Source organism: Anguilla rostrata, chromosome 2, assembly GCF_018555375.3.
Source record: "Anguilla rostrata isolate EN2019 chromosome 2, ASM1855537v3, whole genome shotgun sequence".
Classification (NCBI taxonomy): domain Eukaryota; kingdom Metazoa; phylum Chordata; class Actinopteri; order Anguilliformes; family Anguillidae; genus Anguilla; species Anguilla rostrata.
The window spans coordinates 56,733,618-56,752,382 of record NC_057934.1 but is presented as its reverse complement, the minus strand read 5'-3'; the positions used below and the strand labels follow the sequence as shown (position 1 = coordinate 56,752,382).

The window sequence follows — 18,765 nt, the reverse complement described above, 5'->3', positions numbered from 1 at the left end:
TAACTAGTTTGCAATTAGCATTGTCGCAATTACTTTCTTACGTGCATCAGGTTGTAGCAATATCATTCTTTAATGGAAAAAGGGCTATAGCTAATTGGACTGTATCTGACTTGCTCCATCTTCAATTTCACAAAATATGAAGCAGGCGATAATTCTGGAGATTTCTGAAACAGGAAGGTAGGGCAAAAAAGTAATCGCCTAAGATCTTTTAGGGTTTATTTCTTGCCTTCTTTTCAATAAAGTTATGTTTTTAATGTTGTGAATCATAAAATAGGACTTCTTATTCTATTTGGCTGGTGTCATAATATCTGGTGCTTACCCTTTAAACTCTTGAACCCAACCGTTGTGGGAGCTCCTGCATTGATGTCCCACACTGCTGTGAGTGCTCCAGGCCTCTCTGCATCACACCACCTGCTGTTGTTCATGGCAGAGGAACAACGGCAGACACTCAAATCAGAATGCGTGTCCTTCTACTGCCAGCCGAAGGTCCCTGCATCACCAGGGCTTCCAGAGGGCTCATAGCCACCCAACACTGTGGGACCACCAGATCGCCTCATGACTCTGTGTCTCATGGAGCCAGCTGAGGGTCTTTCTGGGGCTACTGCTCTAGCGCTCCTTGAGGCAATGCCTCTTTACCTCTCTAAAGGTCTGCCAGAGACAGGCTCACCTCCGCCCTACTCCAGAGGCTCCCTGAATTCATTCCGATCGCTTATTTTATACATCCTTGCCTCCTCAGTCCTCGTGTGACCCAGAAATCGATCGTGCTTTGCTCTCTTTAAGGACGTTCCAATTTATTAAGTGCTCCACAGAGGAGCAAGGAGGATGCTTCAGCAAGGATATAGGAGTGTAGCCTTTGCGGAGGTCTTCTTTTCTTTTTTTTAGCCTGTGATGTGTAAATGATCCACTTGTGGATCCACCTCTCCAAATCTTCCAAGTCTGATTCTTGACTGAGCAAGAACCATTTGCCTAACATATGTTGTCTCGATTCCTCCATTCTCATACCCGTTGGGTGGAGCTAAAGAGCAAGGAAAGGACACAAGGAAGCGACGCAAGGAGTGAAAATAACCAACTGGGATGAACCCCATCACCCTGTCCAGGGGCTCGCCAGAAGCCCCTCTTGGGGGGGACTTCTTACTGCTACAGGCCTGCCAGGGGACTCCTCGCTGCCTGCTGGTGCAGGATGTCCAGAGAGCCCCTCAGTGCTGACCACTATGGGCATTCCTGAGGGCCTCTTTCTACTCACCACTGTGGGGACACCCTGAATTCCCGGTTGCTGCTCACCGTTATTTGCACCCTGGCTGATATATGTGTCATGGTTAGAGGGGCTGCCTTGGGGACTTGATCTTGAGAGGATCTTTAGGGTGTCCCCTTATGCCTTTCCCTGGCTTTTTGTCCTTGCCACTGCCTCATCTGGCGCATAGCTAAAGGGAGAGGACTGTGATGCCAAGAAGGGTGAGATCAGAGTAGAGGCCTGTTCCTTGGTTTCTTTTCAGCAGCTCTGGTGTTGCATGGAAGGGGCTGCAGGCGTGAATGGTGCCACATCCACTCCGAGGGAGGGCAGCAGCTGTAGCTTACTCCGAATGCTGTTGTTGTTGAGTGTTTTATTCATTTACAAAATCATTTATCGCTTTGAGTATGGAATTGGGGGGCGGGGGTTTGTTGTATTGTGTGAAGCACTTTGTGTTACATTTCACTTGTATGGAAAGTGCTATACAAATGAAGTCTGATTGATTGATTGATAATCATGCCAGCTGCTGACAATTGCCTGAGTAGAGGGCTCTATTAAAGGCTTTGCTTCCCGGCTTAAAGGGGAGACCTTTCCGCTGCCTGTCCACTGCATGAGGCCTGTTTCCAGACCCTTTTCATGCCTTTGTATTTGATAGTGATGTCTGGTTCTGTCTGTGTTCTCATTTTGCAAATCTCTTCGCTTCATTTCCCCGCAAGGAGTCAATAAAAGGTGGACAGCTAACCCTGCTCCCAGGGTTTATGTTGTTCATTCACCACGTCACATATTGACCACCCCAGAGATGTGGCAGTGTGTGTTTCCAGAAAATTAACATGTTAAATATTTAAACAACCGTATATCTTCCAATAGGAAATCAATAACAGTGAGGGTGAAGGAATTTCTTGCTGTAAGAGTTGTCAAAGTTTAAATTTTTTTACATCGCGAAAACATTCAGTTATGATACTGATTGTGGAGGACGTGACCTCTAATTGTTCTGCTGTGTGTTTTTCAGGGGTTGGGAGAAAACATCTTCATTTGTGTCACTGAATCAATTGGCAGTCTGTTTCCACACCAACCTGATGTCATGGGGGGGAGCCTTTATATTCTTTATCCTAGTCAACAAGGGTGTGTGGATTTAAGGTTGTGTTTTCTTTCAGACCATCCCATTTCAATACCACCCCTCCCCCACCCGCTTCAAACTTAATGGTTCAGAAAAGCAAAAACAAAAAAACAAACCAAATACACAAATAAAAACTCAAAAGACACAAGTCTCTTGCTGGGAGTCTTGAGTTTATTTCAGATCTGAGAACCAGAGCCTGTGGGTTCAACTGGAGAGCAAGGTGCCGCCTGAAAGGGTGTCGGTTTCCGCCCCAGTTCTGAAATGAGGGCGACTCCAGGCCGGTGAAGGGAATTATATGTTTCCAGGCACGAGCATTGGACCACCTGATGGGACAAGGAGGAGATGATCACGGTACTCACCATGACTCCGTTCTGTCTGAAATCTGCGCGTCCTGATTATCACTACAGGGGACCTCACTTCGATCGTCACTGAGGATGAGACCAGAGGGCACTGCCGGATTAAAACTATGGAGCCACACTGGATCAGATGCTATAGTCTAAGGCAGGGCTACCCTACCCTGTTTCTGGAGATCTACCATACTGTCAGTTTTCAGTCCAACCCTAACAAAGCACACCTCATTCAACAGCTAGAGATCTCGTTGAGCTGCTAATTAGTAGAATCAGGTATGTAAAATTTGGGTCAAAATGAGAACCTACAGGATAGTAGATCTCCAGGAACAGGGTTGGACAGAACTGATCTAGGGGTATCTGGCTGCTTGCTATTCATTTAGATAAGTCATGAAATGTTTACGTTTTCATAATTTTGAAACCCTGTGACACCAACATGGCATGCACACTGACTGTCAACATAATAGCATTGCTCTAGCATCATTAGTATCTGGGTAGAAAGGAAAGAGAGATGGAGTGATAGAAATTTAGTTGGATGACAGAAATAAGGTGGGGGTGAGAGAAAAGATTTTGAACACAGACAGGGATGGTGAGAGTGAAACTGAGGGATAGGATGGATGCAGCTCTTACCGCCACTCATGGAGGAGGAAGATGAGGAGGCACTGTGGAACAGGAACACAGACAGGTCTTAGCATTCAGGGCTCTCGCCTGCATTCACTTGATAGAAAAAAACTTTGAAAAACATTTGATTCTAATGAAAGGGTTAATGAAATGAATGCTCATTAAAGTTTAAATATATAAATGGCTGAGATTTCTGAGCATGAGAAAATGTCACAGCGTACCATAAATTCTTGGACCCACCAGCCGCAAGGAACTCACCTGTCGGGCCCGGTTCCCTGTCCCATGCCAACTTGCATACCTGGGATACCACCAATGGTCGTTAAGCCTTGCATAGGCTGCATACCACCAAATTGCATCGCACCACCTTGCATCATGCCAGTTTGCATACCACCAGCTTGCATCATGCCAGCCTGTGACGCAGCAGCCATAGATGCTGATGAGGCGCTAGATGACTGTGAACTTTCAGTGTGAGATGAACTGGAGCTGGCGCTATGGGTCTCCATCGCGGCTGCAGAGGACTGCTGTGCCATAGCACCACCAGCCATCATGGCAGAACCGCCACCGACCACCATGCCACCACCACCAGCCATCATAGCTCCACCAGCCATCATAGCACCACTTTGCATTGCTGATGATGAGGCGCTAGATGACTGAGAACTTTCAGTGTGAGATGAACTAGAGCTGGCGCTATGGGATTCCATCGCGGCTGCTGAGGACTGCTGTGCCATAGCACCACCAGCCATCATGGCAGAACCGCCACCGACCACCATGCCACCACCACCAGCCATCATAGCTCCACCAGCCATCATAGCACCACTTTGCATTGCTGATGATGAGGCGCTAGATGACTGAGAACTTTCAGTGTGAGATGAACTAGAGCTGGCGCTATGGGATTCCATCGCAGTTGCAGAGGCAGCCTGCTGTGCCATAGCACCACCAGCCACCATGGCAGCACCACCACCGGCTACCATGCCGCCACCACCAGCCATCATAGCTCCACTAGCCATCATAGCACCACTTTGCATTGCTGCTGAAGAGGAGCTAGATGACTGAGAACTTTCAGTATGAGATGAACTGGAGCTGGCAGTATGGGACTCCATCGCAGTTGCAGAGGCAGCCTGCTGTGCCATAGCACCACCAGCCACCATGGCAGCACCACCACCGACCACCATGCCACCACCACCAGCCATCATAGCTCCACCAGCCATCATAGCACCACTTTGCATTGCTGATGATGAGGCGCTAGATGACTGTGAACTTTCAGTGTGAGATGAACTGAAGCTGGCACTGTGGGACTCTGCCGTGGACATACTAGCAGCCTGTGCCACGGCACTACCTCCCACCATGCCGGCAACAGCACCACCTGCCACCATGCCGGCAACAGCACCACCTGCCACCGCCATGGAGGCCCCTGCGCTGGTTGCGCTGGACGCCTGCATGGTGGAGGAGCTAGCCACACTCGATGAGCTGATAGACTGACTGGACATGGAGGCCTGCTGCATAGCCATAGCCGCGCCCGCACCCGCGACCACGGCCACGCCCCCTCCCATGATCACTGCCCCCACGTCGGCCCCCTCCAGAAGCTGTTTGTAGGTGGCGATCTCCATCTCTAGCTTCATCTTGATGTTGAGAAGGGTCTGGTACTCCTGGGCCTGAAGCATGGCTGAGTCGCGGAGGGTGGCCAGCTCGTTCTCGTTGGCTATCACTATGCTGTTCAGGCGCTGCAGCTGCATCTGGAACTGCGTCTCGATGTCCACCAGGGTCTCCTCCAGGGTGAGTTTCTGGAAAAAGGGAAATCGGCAAACGTCCATCTCTGAAGCTGTGCATACGAGAGGTTGCATGCAACCGAAGACTCATGCACCCACTGACATTACACACTCACAGACAACGCCCATCCACTGGCATTGTTAGGATCATATGTGCCATTAAAAAAATGACATTACATTAAATTACAGGTATTTATCCAGAGCGACTTACACAACTTTTGTTTAATTTAGACACACGTATCTTTATCCTTTGTCACAAAGTACTGACGCAAACACAATGTCTTCCAGTTTAATTTGAACACAAAGAGTGCTGCTGCTGTGTTAAAATCTATACAAAATCCAAGTTAAATTACATTATAAACATTTAGAAGACGCTCTTATCCAGCGACTTACGCAACTTTTACATAGTATTTTTTATTTTTTTACATTGTATCCATTTATACAGCTATATATACTGAAGCAATTCAGGTGAAGTAGGGCAACGGCAATGTCCTACCCAGGAATCGAACCTATGATCTTACGGTTACAAGCTCAGTTCCTTACCCAGTGTGCTACACTGCCGCGTAAATGACGTACACTAGTAATTTCTTTCCCCCCTGCCCCTACCCAGGAATCAAACCAATGACCTTACGGTCACAAGCTCAGTTCCTTACCCACTGTGCTACACTGCCGCTTAAATAACGTACACTAGTAATTTCTTCCCGCCCCCGCCCCTGCCCCTGCCCCTGCCCCTTTGTTTGGTGGCCCCCAGGCCCCCAGGCCACCGCACTTGTGGTGAATGGAGAGTACCGGCCCTGTGTACGTGACGCTCACACGCGTGTTACGCTCACACGCGTGGCACGCACACTCACCGTCACTCGCAGGCTGTCCAGCTCCGTCTGCAGCGTGTGGCAGACCTTGCGCGTCTCCAGGATCTCCGTGCTGGTGGTCACAGTTGTCTCAGAGCTTTGCTGTTCCTCAGCCTGCTTGACCTCTATCTGTGGGACACAGATACACAGTACAGGTGCATCCTGGGATACCTGCACTCCACTCTCATCAAAATAGGCCCGGTGTCATAAGGATGTCACCAGCTCGTGAAAGGCCGTACTTTACTTCATGCATACGCATAGATCACTGATCGTAAACACTAAATCTGAGGTGGTTCATTTTGGGAGTAATTTTAGATATACCAATTTGCGCTTTTTCAAACTGATATCATGAAGGGTAACTAATGAACCAACGAAAAAATGAAGGGTGAGGCCATTTCTTTCACAAACTGATATCAAAAAGGCTAATATGTGCTTTAATGAGAAGTAGGCTTGATTAGTGTAATGTACTTCTCCCAGTGGTATCGCAAAAAAATATTTTAAAGGCTGCAATTGGATAAAAATACAACTGTCAGGCCAGAAAGAAAGCTCATACAATTCCAATACTCTCATCTTGCATTGGCTACCTGTATTTTAGAACTGATTTTTGGTTCTTCTTTCATTGTTTTTTAAAGCACAGGTGGGCTCAGTGTCAACACGTTTCTAATATACTGCATAGATACCAGCCACAATGCAGTGTTGGGTCACCCAGTTCCAGCATGCTGAGTGTCCAGCATGTCAATCTTCTTGACTTTTTTTATTTGTGATTATTATTCTTATTTTCTGTGTTCTTTCCTATGTTTCTGTGGTCTACTTTTACAGAATGTTGTTGATATTGCTAGCCTGTTATTATTATTATTATAGTAGTAGTATATTATTTACTTAACTCTTTAGGCAATATAATGTTACAGCATTTCAAACACACTTTCGAGACAGTTCCAGAGTTAAGCTTAGTTTAACCTAATTTTGCATCAGACGCAGGGCATTGGTGAATCACAGTTGAAATCGTTGGCTACCGCGAGAGACTTGAGTGCGCAGAGAGTGACAGCACAAGCCTACCTGTTTCGTGTACCAGCCCTCAACCTCCTGGCGATTGCGCTGGACAACAGTCTCGTACTCCGCACGCATCTCCTCGAGGACCTTGGCGAGGTTGGTGGTATCAACTGCCTGGATGTCCACGGTCACTGTACCGGCCATTTCATTACGCAGCGCAATGACTTCCTGTTAATGTAAAATATAAAATAATATTTAAATACGACAATGGGGGCGACAAAAAAATTCAATATGAATCGGTAAACTACGAATACAACATACAACAGCTTACAAATGACATAACAGCTACATTTGTGAGTTGAATGGGTGCTAATTATCTTCAGTGGTTTTAACAACAAAATATTGGTTTCTTCCATTCTACTACCATTCGATTTTTCTCGCTGCTTCTCATTCTGTTCACTGTTCACTCAGTGAACTGGCGCCAGAGCTGTAAAAATTTCGAAATAGCATCGAACGTGTAAATCTTTATTATTATTGTTATTATTATTATTATTATTATTATTATTATTATTAAAATAAGTGTGTTGGAAATCTTACTGAGACCACTGAAGCTCTAAGTAACGTGTTGTGTAAACAAGATCTTACCTGCTCGTGGATCGTCCTCATATGTGTGAGCTCGTCGGTTAGAAGGAGAAGTTCTTGACGCAGAGCCTGGATACTGAAGTCGTAGTCAGTCTTCAGGGCTTTCAGTCCCGCGATGTCTCCTTCTACTGATTGCCGCATATTGTACTCAGTTTCATACCTACATTACAGGCAAAACCGACGAAAAAACGTTCGGAAGTCAGTGAATCGCCATTTAATTTCAAATCCACGTTATATTTCTACGAATATTCGTTTACGTGTGCCAATAATTTAAAAAATTCGCAAAAAAATGGCATAAAAGATGCTAGTGTACGCAAACAGTCTGACAGCGTGCAGCTGGTTTGCAAGCTGGGATTTTCCTTAACTTTATAACCATCGTACGTGTGACTGTCCTCGTGATTGCCCTCGTCACAAAACAAAACAACGAAATAAACAAAACAAAAAAAACGTACTTCATTCGGAAGTCATCAGCGGTCAGTTTAGCGTTGTCCAGCTCGAGCGCGGTGCGCGCGTTATCCAGCAACAAAGCCAACACCTGTGAAGACAGAGGAGAGCGTTGAGTCTACTGACCGAAACTTTCAAAAAACGTTCGTTTACATTCCCTTGCAATTAAATCGTTGTAAGTGGCTCACACAAAAAAAAAAAAAATCACAATAACCGTTTAATAAACACAATAGGCAAATTTGTAAGTAGTTTGCATATGCATAATTGGGGCACAAATAGTTAAACCACTCTTTCCACTGAAGGACTGGTCACACCTCTATTCTGTCACTCTTATAGTTAAAATCAAATGCTAAATGTGGATTGTTGCACAGCGTTGTGATATATTTCATAGATATTTGTCTGATATTTATAATTATGCGCTGTTATTTCTGTATTAAATGCATGTACACCTGGAGAGGCCAGACAACATTTTGAATCTGTTCAGGAAACCCATTCATTAAAAGAGGTAAGGTAAATAATATGTAATTTATTCATGTCAAGCGAGACAAATTCAGAATCCCAAAACAGGGAATGTCATTAGGGCACATGGGAAGGATTGAATGGAAAGCAGGGTGAGCTCTTTCCAATGCAACCAAACCAGGGAAGCTGCCTCTCTGACCGTGTGGCCTACCTGCTGTCTGAGGGGCACCAGCTGGTCTTCGTACACCTGCAGATCGCGGATCTGGACCTTGTTGATGGTGAAGGCACGCAGCTTCTCCTCCAGCTCGCGGTTGGTGATCTCCAGGTTCTTCACCTTCTCCAGGTAGCTGGCCAGACGGTCGTTCAGGGTCTGCAGGAGCTGCTTCTCGTTCACCGCGAACGGGGCATACCCCATGTCTGACGGCGCTCCCGGCATTCCCGGCACTCCGTACAGCGCGCTTCCGCCGGGCCGCCCAAAACTCCCGCCAGGGTAGCCTGAGGTGACGATCCCGCCACCGCCCCCCACCATCCCCATTGCACCTCCGACGGTGCTAGCCTGCCCCATTCTGATCCCGCCGCCGCCGGCCATGGCAGAGCTCGCGCCGTAGCTCATTCCCACGCTGGAGACCCCGCCGGCCACCCCGCCGACCACCCCGCCGTAGCCCACCCCGGTGTAGCCCACGGCGCCCCCGCCCGCCCTGTAGCCCAGGGCGCGCCCCGACATGCCGGCCGCGCTGCTGTACCCCGAGAAGCTGGTCTGGGCGGCCGAGCGCCCCATGGCCATGGAGCTGGCGGTGGCGCTCCGGCGGGTGCTGGACCCGAACCCGGCGAACGACCTGGCGGACACGTTGCGGCTTCCGTACTGCATTATGTCTGCGAGCCCTGTTTTTGAGAATGCCGAACTGCAGGAGATCTGTAAGTGACGGCGGCTATAGTAATCCCCGTTACTCTGGCAGCTCTTGGTGTAGGTGAGCGCAGGGCTCTGAGATATATAGCCAGCTGCCCCAGTGAAAACCACACCCACGTCCCCTGCTATTGGCCCCCGTGTGTTGGCAGGAGGGGGGTGAGGGATGAGGGGTGGGAGGGATGGGGGGGCAGGGGGTTATGGGTTTAGGAAAATTTTGCAGGTGTGAGTTCTTCTCATGTTCAGTACCTGCCACAGGTAACCTTCCCTCCAACAGCAAATACACTACCAGACCGACTAGAGGTGAGGTGCAGCCTTTGCACAGCTGTAGGTACTGTCATTAATTCACAGAGTTTAGCCTTTAGCTCACACCTTTCACACGACCACGCTTTCCTGCATTCCTTTTCTTCCCAAGTGGTGGAATCCTTAACGATTTCCTTAAAACAATAAACTTTAATTATTTAGCGCTCCTCGTATTAACCAACCATTCAAAGCACTTCCAATAAAAGACAACATCACAACAATTTGTGGACAAATATGCATCCCTAGGATGCAGGAGCCAGTGTAGGCAATCCATCCAGGCCATTAATGAATCAATCTGCCATTTTGCTGTTTTCTTTATAACTATAATTAGACAGACTTCAATGGCAACTGCTACATAGGGTTTATTCAGTCTGGGTGTTTCTGCATTTATTTAAGCCTTACTGATATAACGGGCATCCAGGGATGGCAAAACAAAATAAGATTTCAGATGAAACAATTAATTGATTGGATCTACAATACGATGATCCACCCCACCTAACACAAGATGTCTTCACAATGTTACTGGAATGTTCTGTCAGTGTTGTAACATTCCCACTGCATGGCAGCGTTTGTGTCAGCTGGGTTGTTATGAGCAGTAAGACATCCATAAATTAGCGCTGACACCAGATTATCTTGGCTTGTTTTTTTTTTTTTTTGTTTTTTTTTTTTTGCCTGCACACTTAAGATCAAACTTCGAAGCACTGTTCAGGCAAAGTTGATTGAAACGAATGATAATATGATGTTAAGAGAATACGTTATAAGAAAGAAAACATCTGAAATTTTACTTTAGCTTTTGTTCTATACATTTTATTAACCTGTACAATTAGGCGGCACTGGCCTGTCATGCATCAAAATGAAAAAAGGGGTTCACAAGACCACCTGCTTCCCAAATCTGCAACTAACTCCCACGATTAATGAAAAGGCACCCCTGTGGAGATACTGTCACAGCGTGCTCTCACCGTTCCCTGTGCCGCCCTCGGAGAGATATTCAAAGCAGCTGGGCTGTATTTCTGTTTCTTCTCAGCTTTGGTGACAAGACAGATGAAGGTACTGCCAAAGAGTAACATTTGTATTGTAAAGAGTCACCTTGAATATGCAAATTGAGGTACTGGAGATCTCAGTTCCCAGCGACATGCACACAGCTAGGATAATCCTTCACCGCTCGCTCAGAAAATAAAATGGGTTCTTTGGCTTGTCTCCATCAAGGAACCTGTTCTTTATGAAACTCTGTATGGTAAATGGCAGGTGTGAAAAGTCTGAAAGCTCAGAGATTAAACCACTTTGCCTGGCCTGGAACCCTTGAGCTGGACCCTTGAACCCATGGAGACACAGAGGAGCCTTTTGGAAGCCCTTTCTTCTGATAGTCTGCCATTATGGTAACTTTGTGTGGCAGTTGGACGGAACCCAAAATTTCAGAACAATTTTAAGGATAATCAAGCGTACTCTTATGTAATGTGATAATGTTATCGCAGTTACTGCTTGGAACCTGAACTTCTCTTCAGGCAAGCTTTCTAACTTTAGTTTATCAATGCATTTAACTAACAAATCAGGCAAGCCTCATGTAACGCTCCCATGGATAGCATGGGCTCTCTGTAGTGTAAAAAAAAAAATCAGTTATTCACTGATTATCCCGATAGTTATTTTGAAACATTACATGAATGGCTAATTTAATTCTGCAGGCCATAGCTTTAAAGTCACCTGGGCTGTATATTTGTGTCAATATGCAGATTTATGCTGAAGTTAATTGAACCTGCTGTGTCATAACCTGTGTAAGTCATAAATTTCAGCGGTGTATTAAGACAAATAAGGGGTGCCTTAGCTATATGACAGCCAATATATGGCTCCTAGTCTTCTTCTAGTTACCAGGTTTACTTCCATGGGCCCGGATAGCTCAGTCGGGTCAAGGGTCAAAGGTCAGGGGTTTAAGTCGCTGGTCAGGTGCCATAGTTTACAGTGGCTGGCTATAGACCTTCATGAATGACCTTCAGGCTTCCTTTGCCCTCTAAAAAGACGTCTGTCCACCTGACCCAGTCAATGAAGTAACTGAGCCTTTTCCCTCCTGCTGAACTTTGTGTCTCGCTGGGAGATTTCAGTCCCACGATCCTTTGCAGCCCGCAGGGCGATATTCAAAGCTGCAGGTGTGTGGGCTCGGGGTTCTCAGCTCCTCCTAATTTCACTGATAAATCATAACCTGCAGCTTCTTCTAGGGCGAGGTCCAAATGGCTCCAAACTCACATTTCCATAACGGGCCCGCTGTTGCACCGTTCATTTGCTTAGCAGAAAACGAAAAAAAGAAATGATCCATTTACACAGCTGGGATTGTGGGAAAAAAGCGGGCAGAGGGTCTGCTCTCCTTTAAAAAAAGAAGAAGTGTGCCCATAGCATTGCGCACGGTTTGAACAATCCTGCATAGCACCACGCACGCAATGTTACTGCAGCAACAGAATGCAACAGCCTAGTTCAGTCCTTGCAGACTGGCACAGAATAGCATACACACTGTGTACGGGAAACCAATTTAGACATGAATGATAAACATTTTTAAAAAAGGATTACTGTCTGCTGTGCAGGCTTATGCAATCTCATTTTTAAATTGTCAAGTAAATTCATTCATTCAAAAAACAAAAAAGTGTTTTGGGTGTCTCAAGGCACCAGAATTGTGCGATGACTTAAGGCTTTGCTTAAGACATGTAAGGTCTGGAGGGGCAGCTTAAAGTTTGAAATAGGATTTGGCAGGTTATAGCACATATATCATGAGTCAGTGGCTTGAATTATTGTATCTAGTTGAAATCTTTCCTGGATAAATCATTGAATCATCAGGTGAAATAACTGATTGGTCGATGAGTAAAGGACATGCTGGAAATTTGGCAGACCTGTTACATGGGTGTGTCAGCCGGGACATGGTCATGGGCAGGGTCCTACCAAAATCTCGGCCGTGAAAATCACATCACGGACCTCAAAATCAGCTTCTTCCAAACTGATCCCATGTACTTGATCATTTGCCATGGAATGACCTACATTGTATTGAAGCTTAGAAAATTTTAATTGTTCAAAATTTACTGTGAGAATTTGGTAGGGTCCAAGTCATTGACTAACCTGGATCCAAACCCCAGTTGGGTTTTTAGAAGTTTGATTGTCAGTGTGACGTTACATTACAGGCATTTAGCAGAAGTTCTTATCCAGAGTGACTTATACAACTTTATGCATCCACTTATACAGCGGGATATATACACTGAAGCAATGCACTACCTGGCTCAAGGGTACAACGGCAGTGTTCCACCTGGGAATTGAACCTGTGACCTTTAGGTTACAAGACCAGCTCTTTACCTATTATACTACACTGGCCATGCTGTTGTGATCGTAGTTGTGGTCTCCTCACACGTTTGCATAGTTGTATAGTTTGTAAATGAAAGAGTGGTCTCTTAAAACTGTATTGTGCTTGCTTGCACTCTACTTTACACTAAGTGTCAATAGTAATGCTAATACACTGATATCTAAACAGACATCTCCCAATTCAAGAAGTCTGCTCATCATGATATTAGTACGTTGGCTTCTGGTTCTGCTGCAACTTTAACAAGCTACCTACATATGTGCACAACTGCTAGCACAAGTAGCAACATAAAACAGGCAGCAACTTGTTAACTAACTGGAGTTACCTGTGGACTGAATTTACTTGCAAACAAGGTAGCCTGCTGTGTGTATGACTGGCAAATAGCCTGAGCAGATGGGAGTCTGAAATTCTGTTAGTGAGGCAACGCAACTCGTTTGAACATTTGTCAGTGAATTCCAGCTATCAGGAAGATGCTAGGAATAGAATTTTCTTTTTAAATCAAAATGTGCAAATATAATTGACAAACTGAGCTAAGCTAGGTTGATTGCATTACTTTTGAGGTTCAGTGTATTGGTGACAATTGGCATTTTTGAACAAGGTAAAGTGTTTTATGGGATTTATAATTGTCTGGAAAAACAAAATTCCTGAAAACACAGGGGGATTGCCAGGTGATAAATGATAAATAGTACTCTGCCTTCCAAACTTTGGAGAAAAGGGAAGAAAATAATTTTCTTCATGAATTTTAAAAGCCTAAAACACAAGTGACAGAGAGAAGAGAGCGTTTTGTGCAGCAAAAAGGCCGTTCTGTTCCAACAGAGCACATTTGCAAAAACAGGGTGGGTCTGTTCGACCTCTTCGACAGAAGAGCCTCAAACTATGATGATTCAAATGAACTCATAAAAGGTGTTTAATCATTACCAATTTAAAAAAGGATTCAAATGATGATCAGATCTGGATACTTTTGTGTGAGAAAGCATGCAGAAACATGTGAAGCAAAAAAATAAGATTATTTATGCAAACCTTTTTTTTGCACTGAGCCACTGAAACCAAAACATTATAACATTTTATTTAATGACAGGTAATGAACAGTGGAGAAGTGGCAGAACAGTATGTTGTTCTCTATTTATATTGTATCAAAAACCAACATATATGTGTATGTAGTTTAAAAACTTCTAAAACATAATATCAAAATTGCGCTGCACCATGATCAATTAAAAGACAAATAATACCTTATTTTAGGGACACTGTCAGTGACAGGAAATATCAGCGGAGAACAGGCTGAACTAAATGTAATCCTTTATTTCATCTCTTCTTTCCCACGTTGAACTGGTTTTGCCAATATACCACAGCATACCATTTATGTCATTAAAGTAGTGCTTTTATCAGTTGGCATCTTTGAAAAAATAAAATAATAGGTGTCATTTGTTCTGCAAATATTGCTTGGTCACCATTCTAAATATCCACAACGTCAATGTGCAGTGAGGTTTTTGATAATGTAACTTTACCGCTATTATGTTTGTAATCATAACTGTCGCAGGTCTGCTCCCGCTATACAAACATGCAGAGGCAAGCATTAGACACATAGAGATGTAAACTCATTCAGTCACACAAGCTTAGTCTGTGTTGCTCTCTCACTCCCACACACACACCATACACACACATACACATCATACACACCACACACACACACACACATACACATGCACAGAATCTGTAAGAGCACAATAAAGTGAAAAACCCCCCAAAAAAAGTTTTTTATTAGCCTGATCCCAGTAAACGTGGATTATGTACAACTTGTTCTGGGGGGGGGGGGGGGCGGTCCTTGGAGTCTTGTGGACTGACAGAGAAAAAACACAAACCTTGAAACCTTGTACAGAACACATAGGCCAATGTGATGCTATGAATGAGTGATTTTACAACTCAGAATGAGCAGCTAGTCTGACAGGAACAAAGACTTCACATTTTTCATCTTTACTCAGTCTTCTGAGGATTTGCGCCTGGAAGACAAAGTTCCTGTATAATTCCTTTATAAGAACGCTTCCTGGCCCCCAATGCACCCCCACAAACAAACCGGCAAGGGCACACACAGACACATTCACATACAGGCACAAGCACACACACAGTAACAAACACACAAACACACACACACACACACACACACACACAAACACACATGAATGCATAAGCACACACAAGCACACACACACTAACAAACACGCACACACATCACACATACACACAAGCCCACAAACACATACACACATACACCCCTTATGCAAGCTTATGCACACACCCATAAACACATTGTCACATGCATCCATCTTATTTTTTCCTTCATCCAGATTTTTAAGAATGTGTGTAGGATGCAGGGGGAGAGAGAGAAGCAAACAGACAGGCAGGCATACAAACAGACAGACAGATAGACAGACAGACAAGCAGACAGATAGACAGGCAGACATACAGACAGATAGACAGACACACAGGTAAGCAGACAGACAGATTAACAGACAGACAGGCAACCTGACAGACAGACAGGCTTCCTGTGGTACACACTTGTCCATCAGGCTCTGCTGCGAGGCAGAGACAGACAGGCTCAAGGAGGGAAGGGTATAAGGCCAGATGAGGAGTAGCCCCCGTCTGAGGGTGAAGAAACAGAGAGTGAAGGATGAGAGAGGAGTGAAGGAATGACAGAGAGTGAAGGAATGACAGAGAGAGTGAAGGAATTATGGAGAGAGTGAAGGAATGATGGAGAGAGTGAAGGAATGATGAGAGAGTGAAGGAATGATGGAGAGAGTGAAGGAATGATGAGAGTGAAGGAATGACGGAGAGAGTGAAAGAATGATGGAGAGAGCGAAGGAATGACAGATAGAGTGAAGGCAATGATGTAGCAGAAGTGACAGGAATGGTCAGCAGACTGACTGATGGAACTGCTGAATGATCGGAACTATGATGTGGAACAGGGGTATGTAGAGGAGTGTGGAACAATAGGAGGGACTTGAGATGTGTGACAGAGGGGTATTTAGGAGGGATGTGTGGACAGAGTGGTATTTAGGAGGGATGTGTGGAACAGAGGGTATTTAGGAGGGATGTGTGAGAGGATAGGAGGGGTATTTAGGAGGGATGTGTGGAACAGAGGGGTATTTAGGAGGGATGTGTAGAACAGAGGGGTATTTAGGAGGGATGTGTGGAACAGAGGGGTATTTAGGAGGGATATGTGGAACAGAGGGGTATTTAGGAGGGATGTGTGGAACAGAGGGGTATTTAGGAGGGATGTGTGGAACAGAGGGGTATTTAGGAGGGATGTGTGGAACAGAGGGGTATTTAGGAGGGATGTGTGGAACAGAGGGGTATTTAGGAGGGATGTGCGGGGCAGAGGGGTATTTAGGAGGGATGTGTGGAACAGAGGGGTATTTAGGAGGGATGTGTGGAACAGAGGGGTATTTATGAGGGATGTGTGGAACAGAGGGGTATTTAGGAGGGATGTGTGGAACAGAGGGGTATTTAGGAGGGATGTGCGGGGCAGAGGGGTATTTAGGAGGGATGTGTAGAACAGAGGGGTATTTATGAGGGATGTGTGGAACAGAGGGGTATTTAGGAGGGATGTGTGGACAGAGGGGTATTTAGGAGGATGGGGCAGAGGGGTATTTAGGAGGGATGTGTGGAACAGAGGGGTATTTGTGAGGGATGTGTGGAACAGAGGGGTATTTAGGAGGGATGTGTGGAACAGAGGGGTATCTATGATTGGCATATGGGGCATTTTCATCTCAAAGCTGGTAATGTATCACCCCAGATTACCACAACTCCAGACACTACACTGCAAACTCTGGCCACCCAGCCACAGAAGTCTCTGGTGCTTAGATATACCCACAGTGACTGTGTTGCACTCAGACACACGTCCTTGAATGAATTTTAGAACGGAAGAGAAATTAACGCCTCAGCTTCAAAGTTAGGTAGACAGGACTTTCAATTCAAAGTTAAGTCGGCATTATCAGTTCAGCACCCGACCCACATTAAGAGGAAACGTTATAAATTCAGTACCTGACAAATCTATAAAAATCTGAGGTGTTACTCATTTGGGGCAAAGAGTAACAGTCATTACCAACCACAACCAAACCTGAGGGATATAAAGAGAGAAAGGGATGGAGAGAGAGGTAGATGGAGAAAGCGGGGGAGTGAAAGAACATTTAGTGATAGTGTGAAGGATGGAAGGCAAGAGTGTGTACATTTATAAATTACATAACACAGCAGTTAAAAACGTTTACTTCACTCTCTGTAGGTCTGATCTGGTAATGTGTAAAACACTCAAACGCTTCTTGAGCTTGTCTGCCAATAACATGTCACCAGACAGAATTTATTTGAATTTAATTATTTGAGGGTGAGAGAGAGGCAGAGAGGGAGGGAGGGAAAAAGAGAGGGGGAGAGGGAGTGAGAGAGCTGGCGCACTACAGCAGAGGAATGGAGAGGGAGACAGAGAGGAAGACGAAGGTCCAAAGAGGATGGTGTAAGAGCGAGTGTTCAGGTGATGAAGACTGAACTCAAGTCTTTATTCCATCTGCAGGTCTGTCATGCCAGAATTCTTACTTCTATGATGGGGTGTGGCAGGGGTCAGGGGTTGAGGGGCTGGGGGGGGGGGGTCAGTTTTGGCTCATCCATGCACACAAAAAAGATCTCCCATGCTGTTACAGTGGTTATTCTTATCCAACTTCATACAAATTATTGTGGAAAAAAGAACAAAGAAAAAAAACAGCCTATTGATACAGATCTATGTACACGCGTCCCGTCCATGAGTTTCCTTTTCTTCTCAGTTTTCCCCCTTTGAAAACTTTGGGGAGCTGCATTACTTGGTGTCACGTTTGCCGTTCTTCTTCTCTGGGTCCTGGACCCCCCCCCAAACATTTTTCGCAAAGACGGGGGGAGAGGAAGCCAAGCACTGATCTGAGATCAGTATCGAATCTGAACACCAGAGTCCTCGGTTTCATATGCACATAAAGAGCACTATGCACAGCTCTGGAGAAATTTAAGAGACCACGTCAAATTTGCAGGTTCATAGTTTATGGGTATGTGTCTGTGTGATATTTTAATATTTTTGATATTTTTGATATCTGACTTCTCCCATGAACTTTTGACCGCATTTGTTTATAATTACAAACAAATTAAATTGTCATTCAGAACATTTATTTGCAGAAAATGGCAACTGGTCAAAATATTTAAAATACAGCATTGTTATACTTTGAATTATGGAACCTAAACAAGTTTATGCCCATGAATAATATAATAAAAATAACAATGTCTTCCCTCAACTATCAATATTTGGTGGATTAACCACGATTCTTCTGCAGAAAATATGGGGTGCTCTCTTAATTTTCTCCAGAGCAGTAATAAACATCTACCTCGATGTATCCAGCTGAACTGCTGAGAGAGGAGAAAGAAGCAAAGGTTCTCCCTCAGTAGATCACCTTGTGTCCAATGTCTACTTATTTTTCTTCCAGTCCAACTGTACAGGAATATTAAACGGTCTTTTTACAAATGGTGACAGGAGCATGAGGCAAACCCCGCCCCTTTCCCCCCATGCTGAGTACCAAGTCCCCCCCCCCACCCCTCAGCCCTCGTCCCTCATCCCCTGCCCAAGGCTCATTATGAACCTCAGCTGTCCTTTGAAGACCAACAAAAAACAAAGGTTTTGGTCTGTTTTACATTCAAGAAATTTGTAACTGCCGTTCTGCTGAAAGAAGATGCTTTTCCTCAAGCAGATAAAGCAAGGAAGGCTA

At 45.1% G+C, this 18,765-nt stretch overlaps 1 protein-coding gene across 1 annotated transcript; it reads right to left on the bottom strand.

Moving 5' to 3' along the window:
- Positions 1–2,496: 2,496 nt before the first annotated feature.
- LOC135248539 (keratin, type I cytoskeletal 13-like) lies at positions 2,497–9,431 on the bottom strand. Its single transcript, XM_064323314.1, has 8 exons — positions 8,674–9,431; positions 8,012–8,094; positions 7,563–7,719; positions 6,984–7,145; positions 5,931–6,056; positions 3,572–5,094; positions 3,323–3,354; positions 2,497–2,668 (listed from the first exon to the last, which is right to left on the bottom strand). The coding sequence occupies exons 1-8, from the start codon at positions 9,328–9,330 to the stop codon at positions 2,637–2,639; spliced, it is 2,772 nt and encodes a 923-aa protein (XP_064179384.1). The 5' UTR covers positions 9,331–9,431; the 3' UTR covers positions 2,497–2,636.
- Positions 9,432–18,765: the final 9,334 nt, after the last annotated feature.

Coding starts and splice junctions, on each gene's coding strand:
- LOC135248539 (XM_064323314.1), bottom strand. CDS start 9,330: ATGCAGTACGGAAGCCGCAACGTGTCCGCCAGGTCGTTCGCCGGGTTC. Junction 5,095..5,930: donor TGGACAGCCTGCGAGTGACG/GTGAGTGTGCGT, acceptor CCCTTTTTCCAG/AAACTCACCCTGGAGGAGAC. Junction 3,355..3,571: donor CAGGGAACCGGGCCCGACAG/GTGAGTTCCTTG, acceptor CCTGTTCCACAG/TGCCTCCTCATCTTCCTCCT.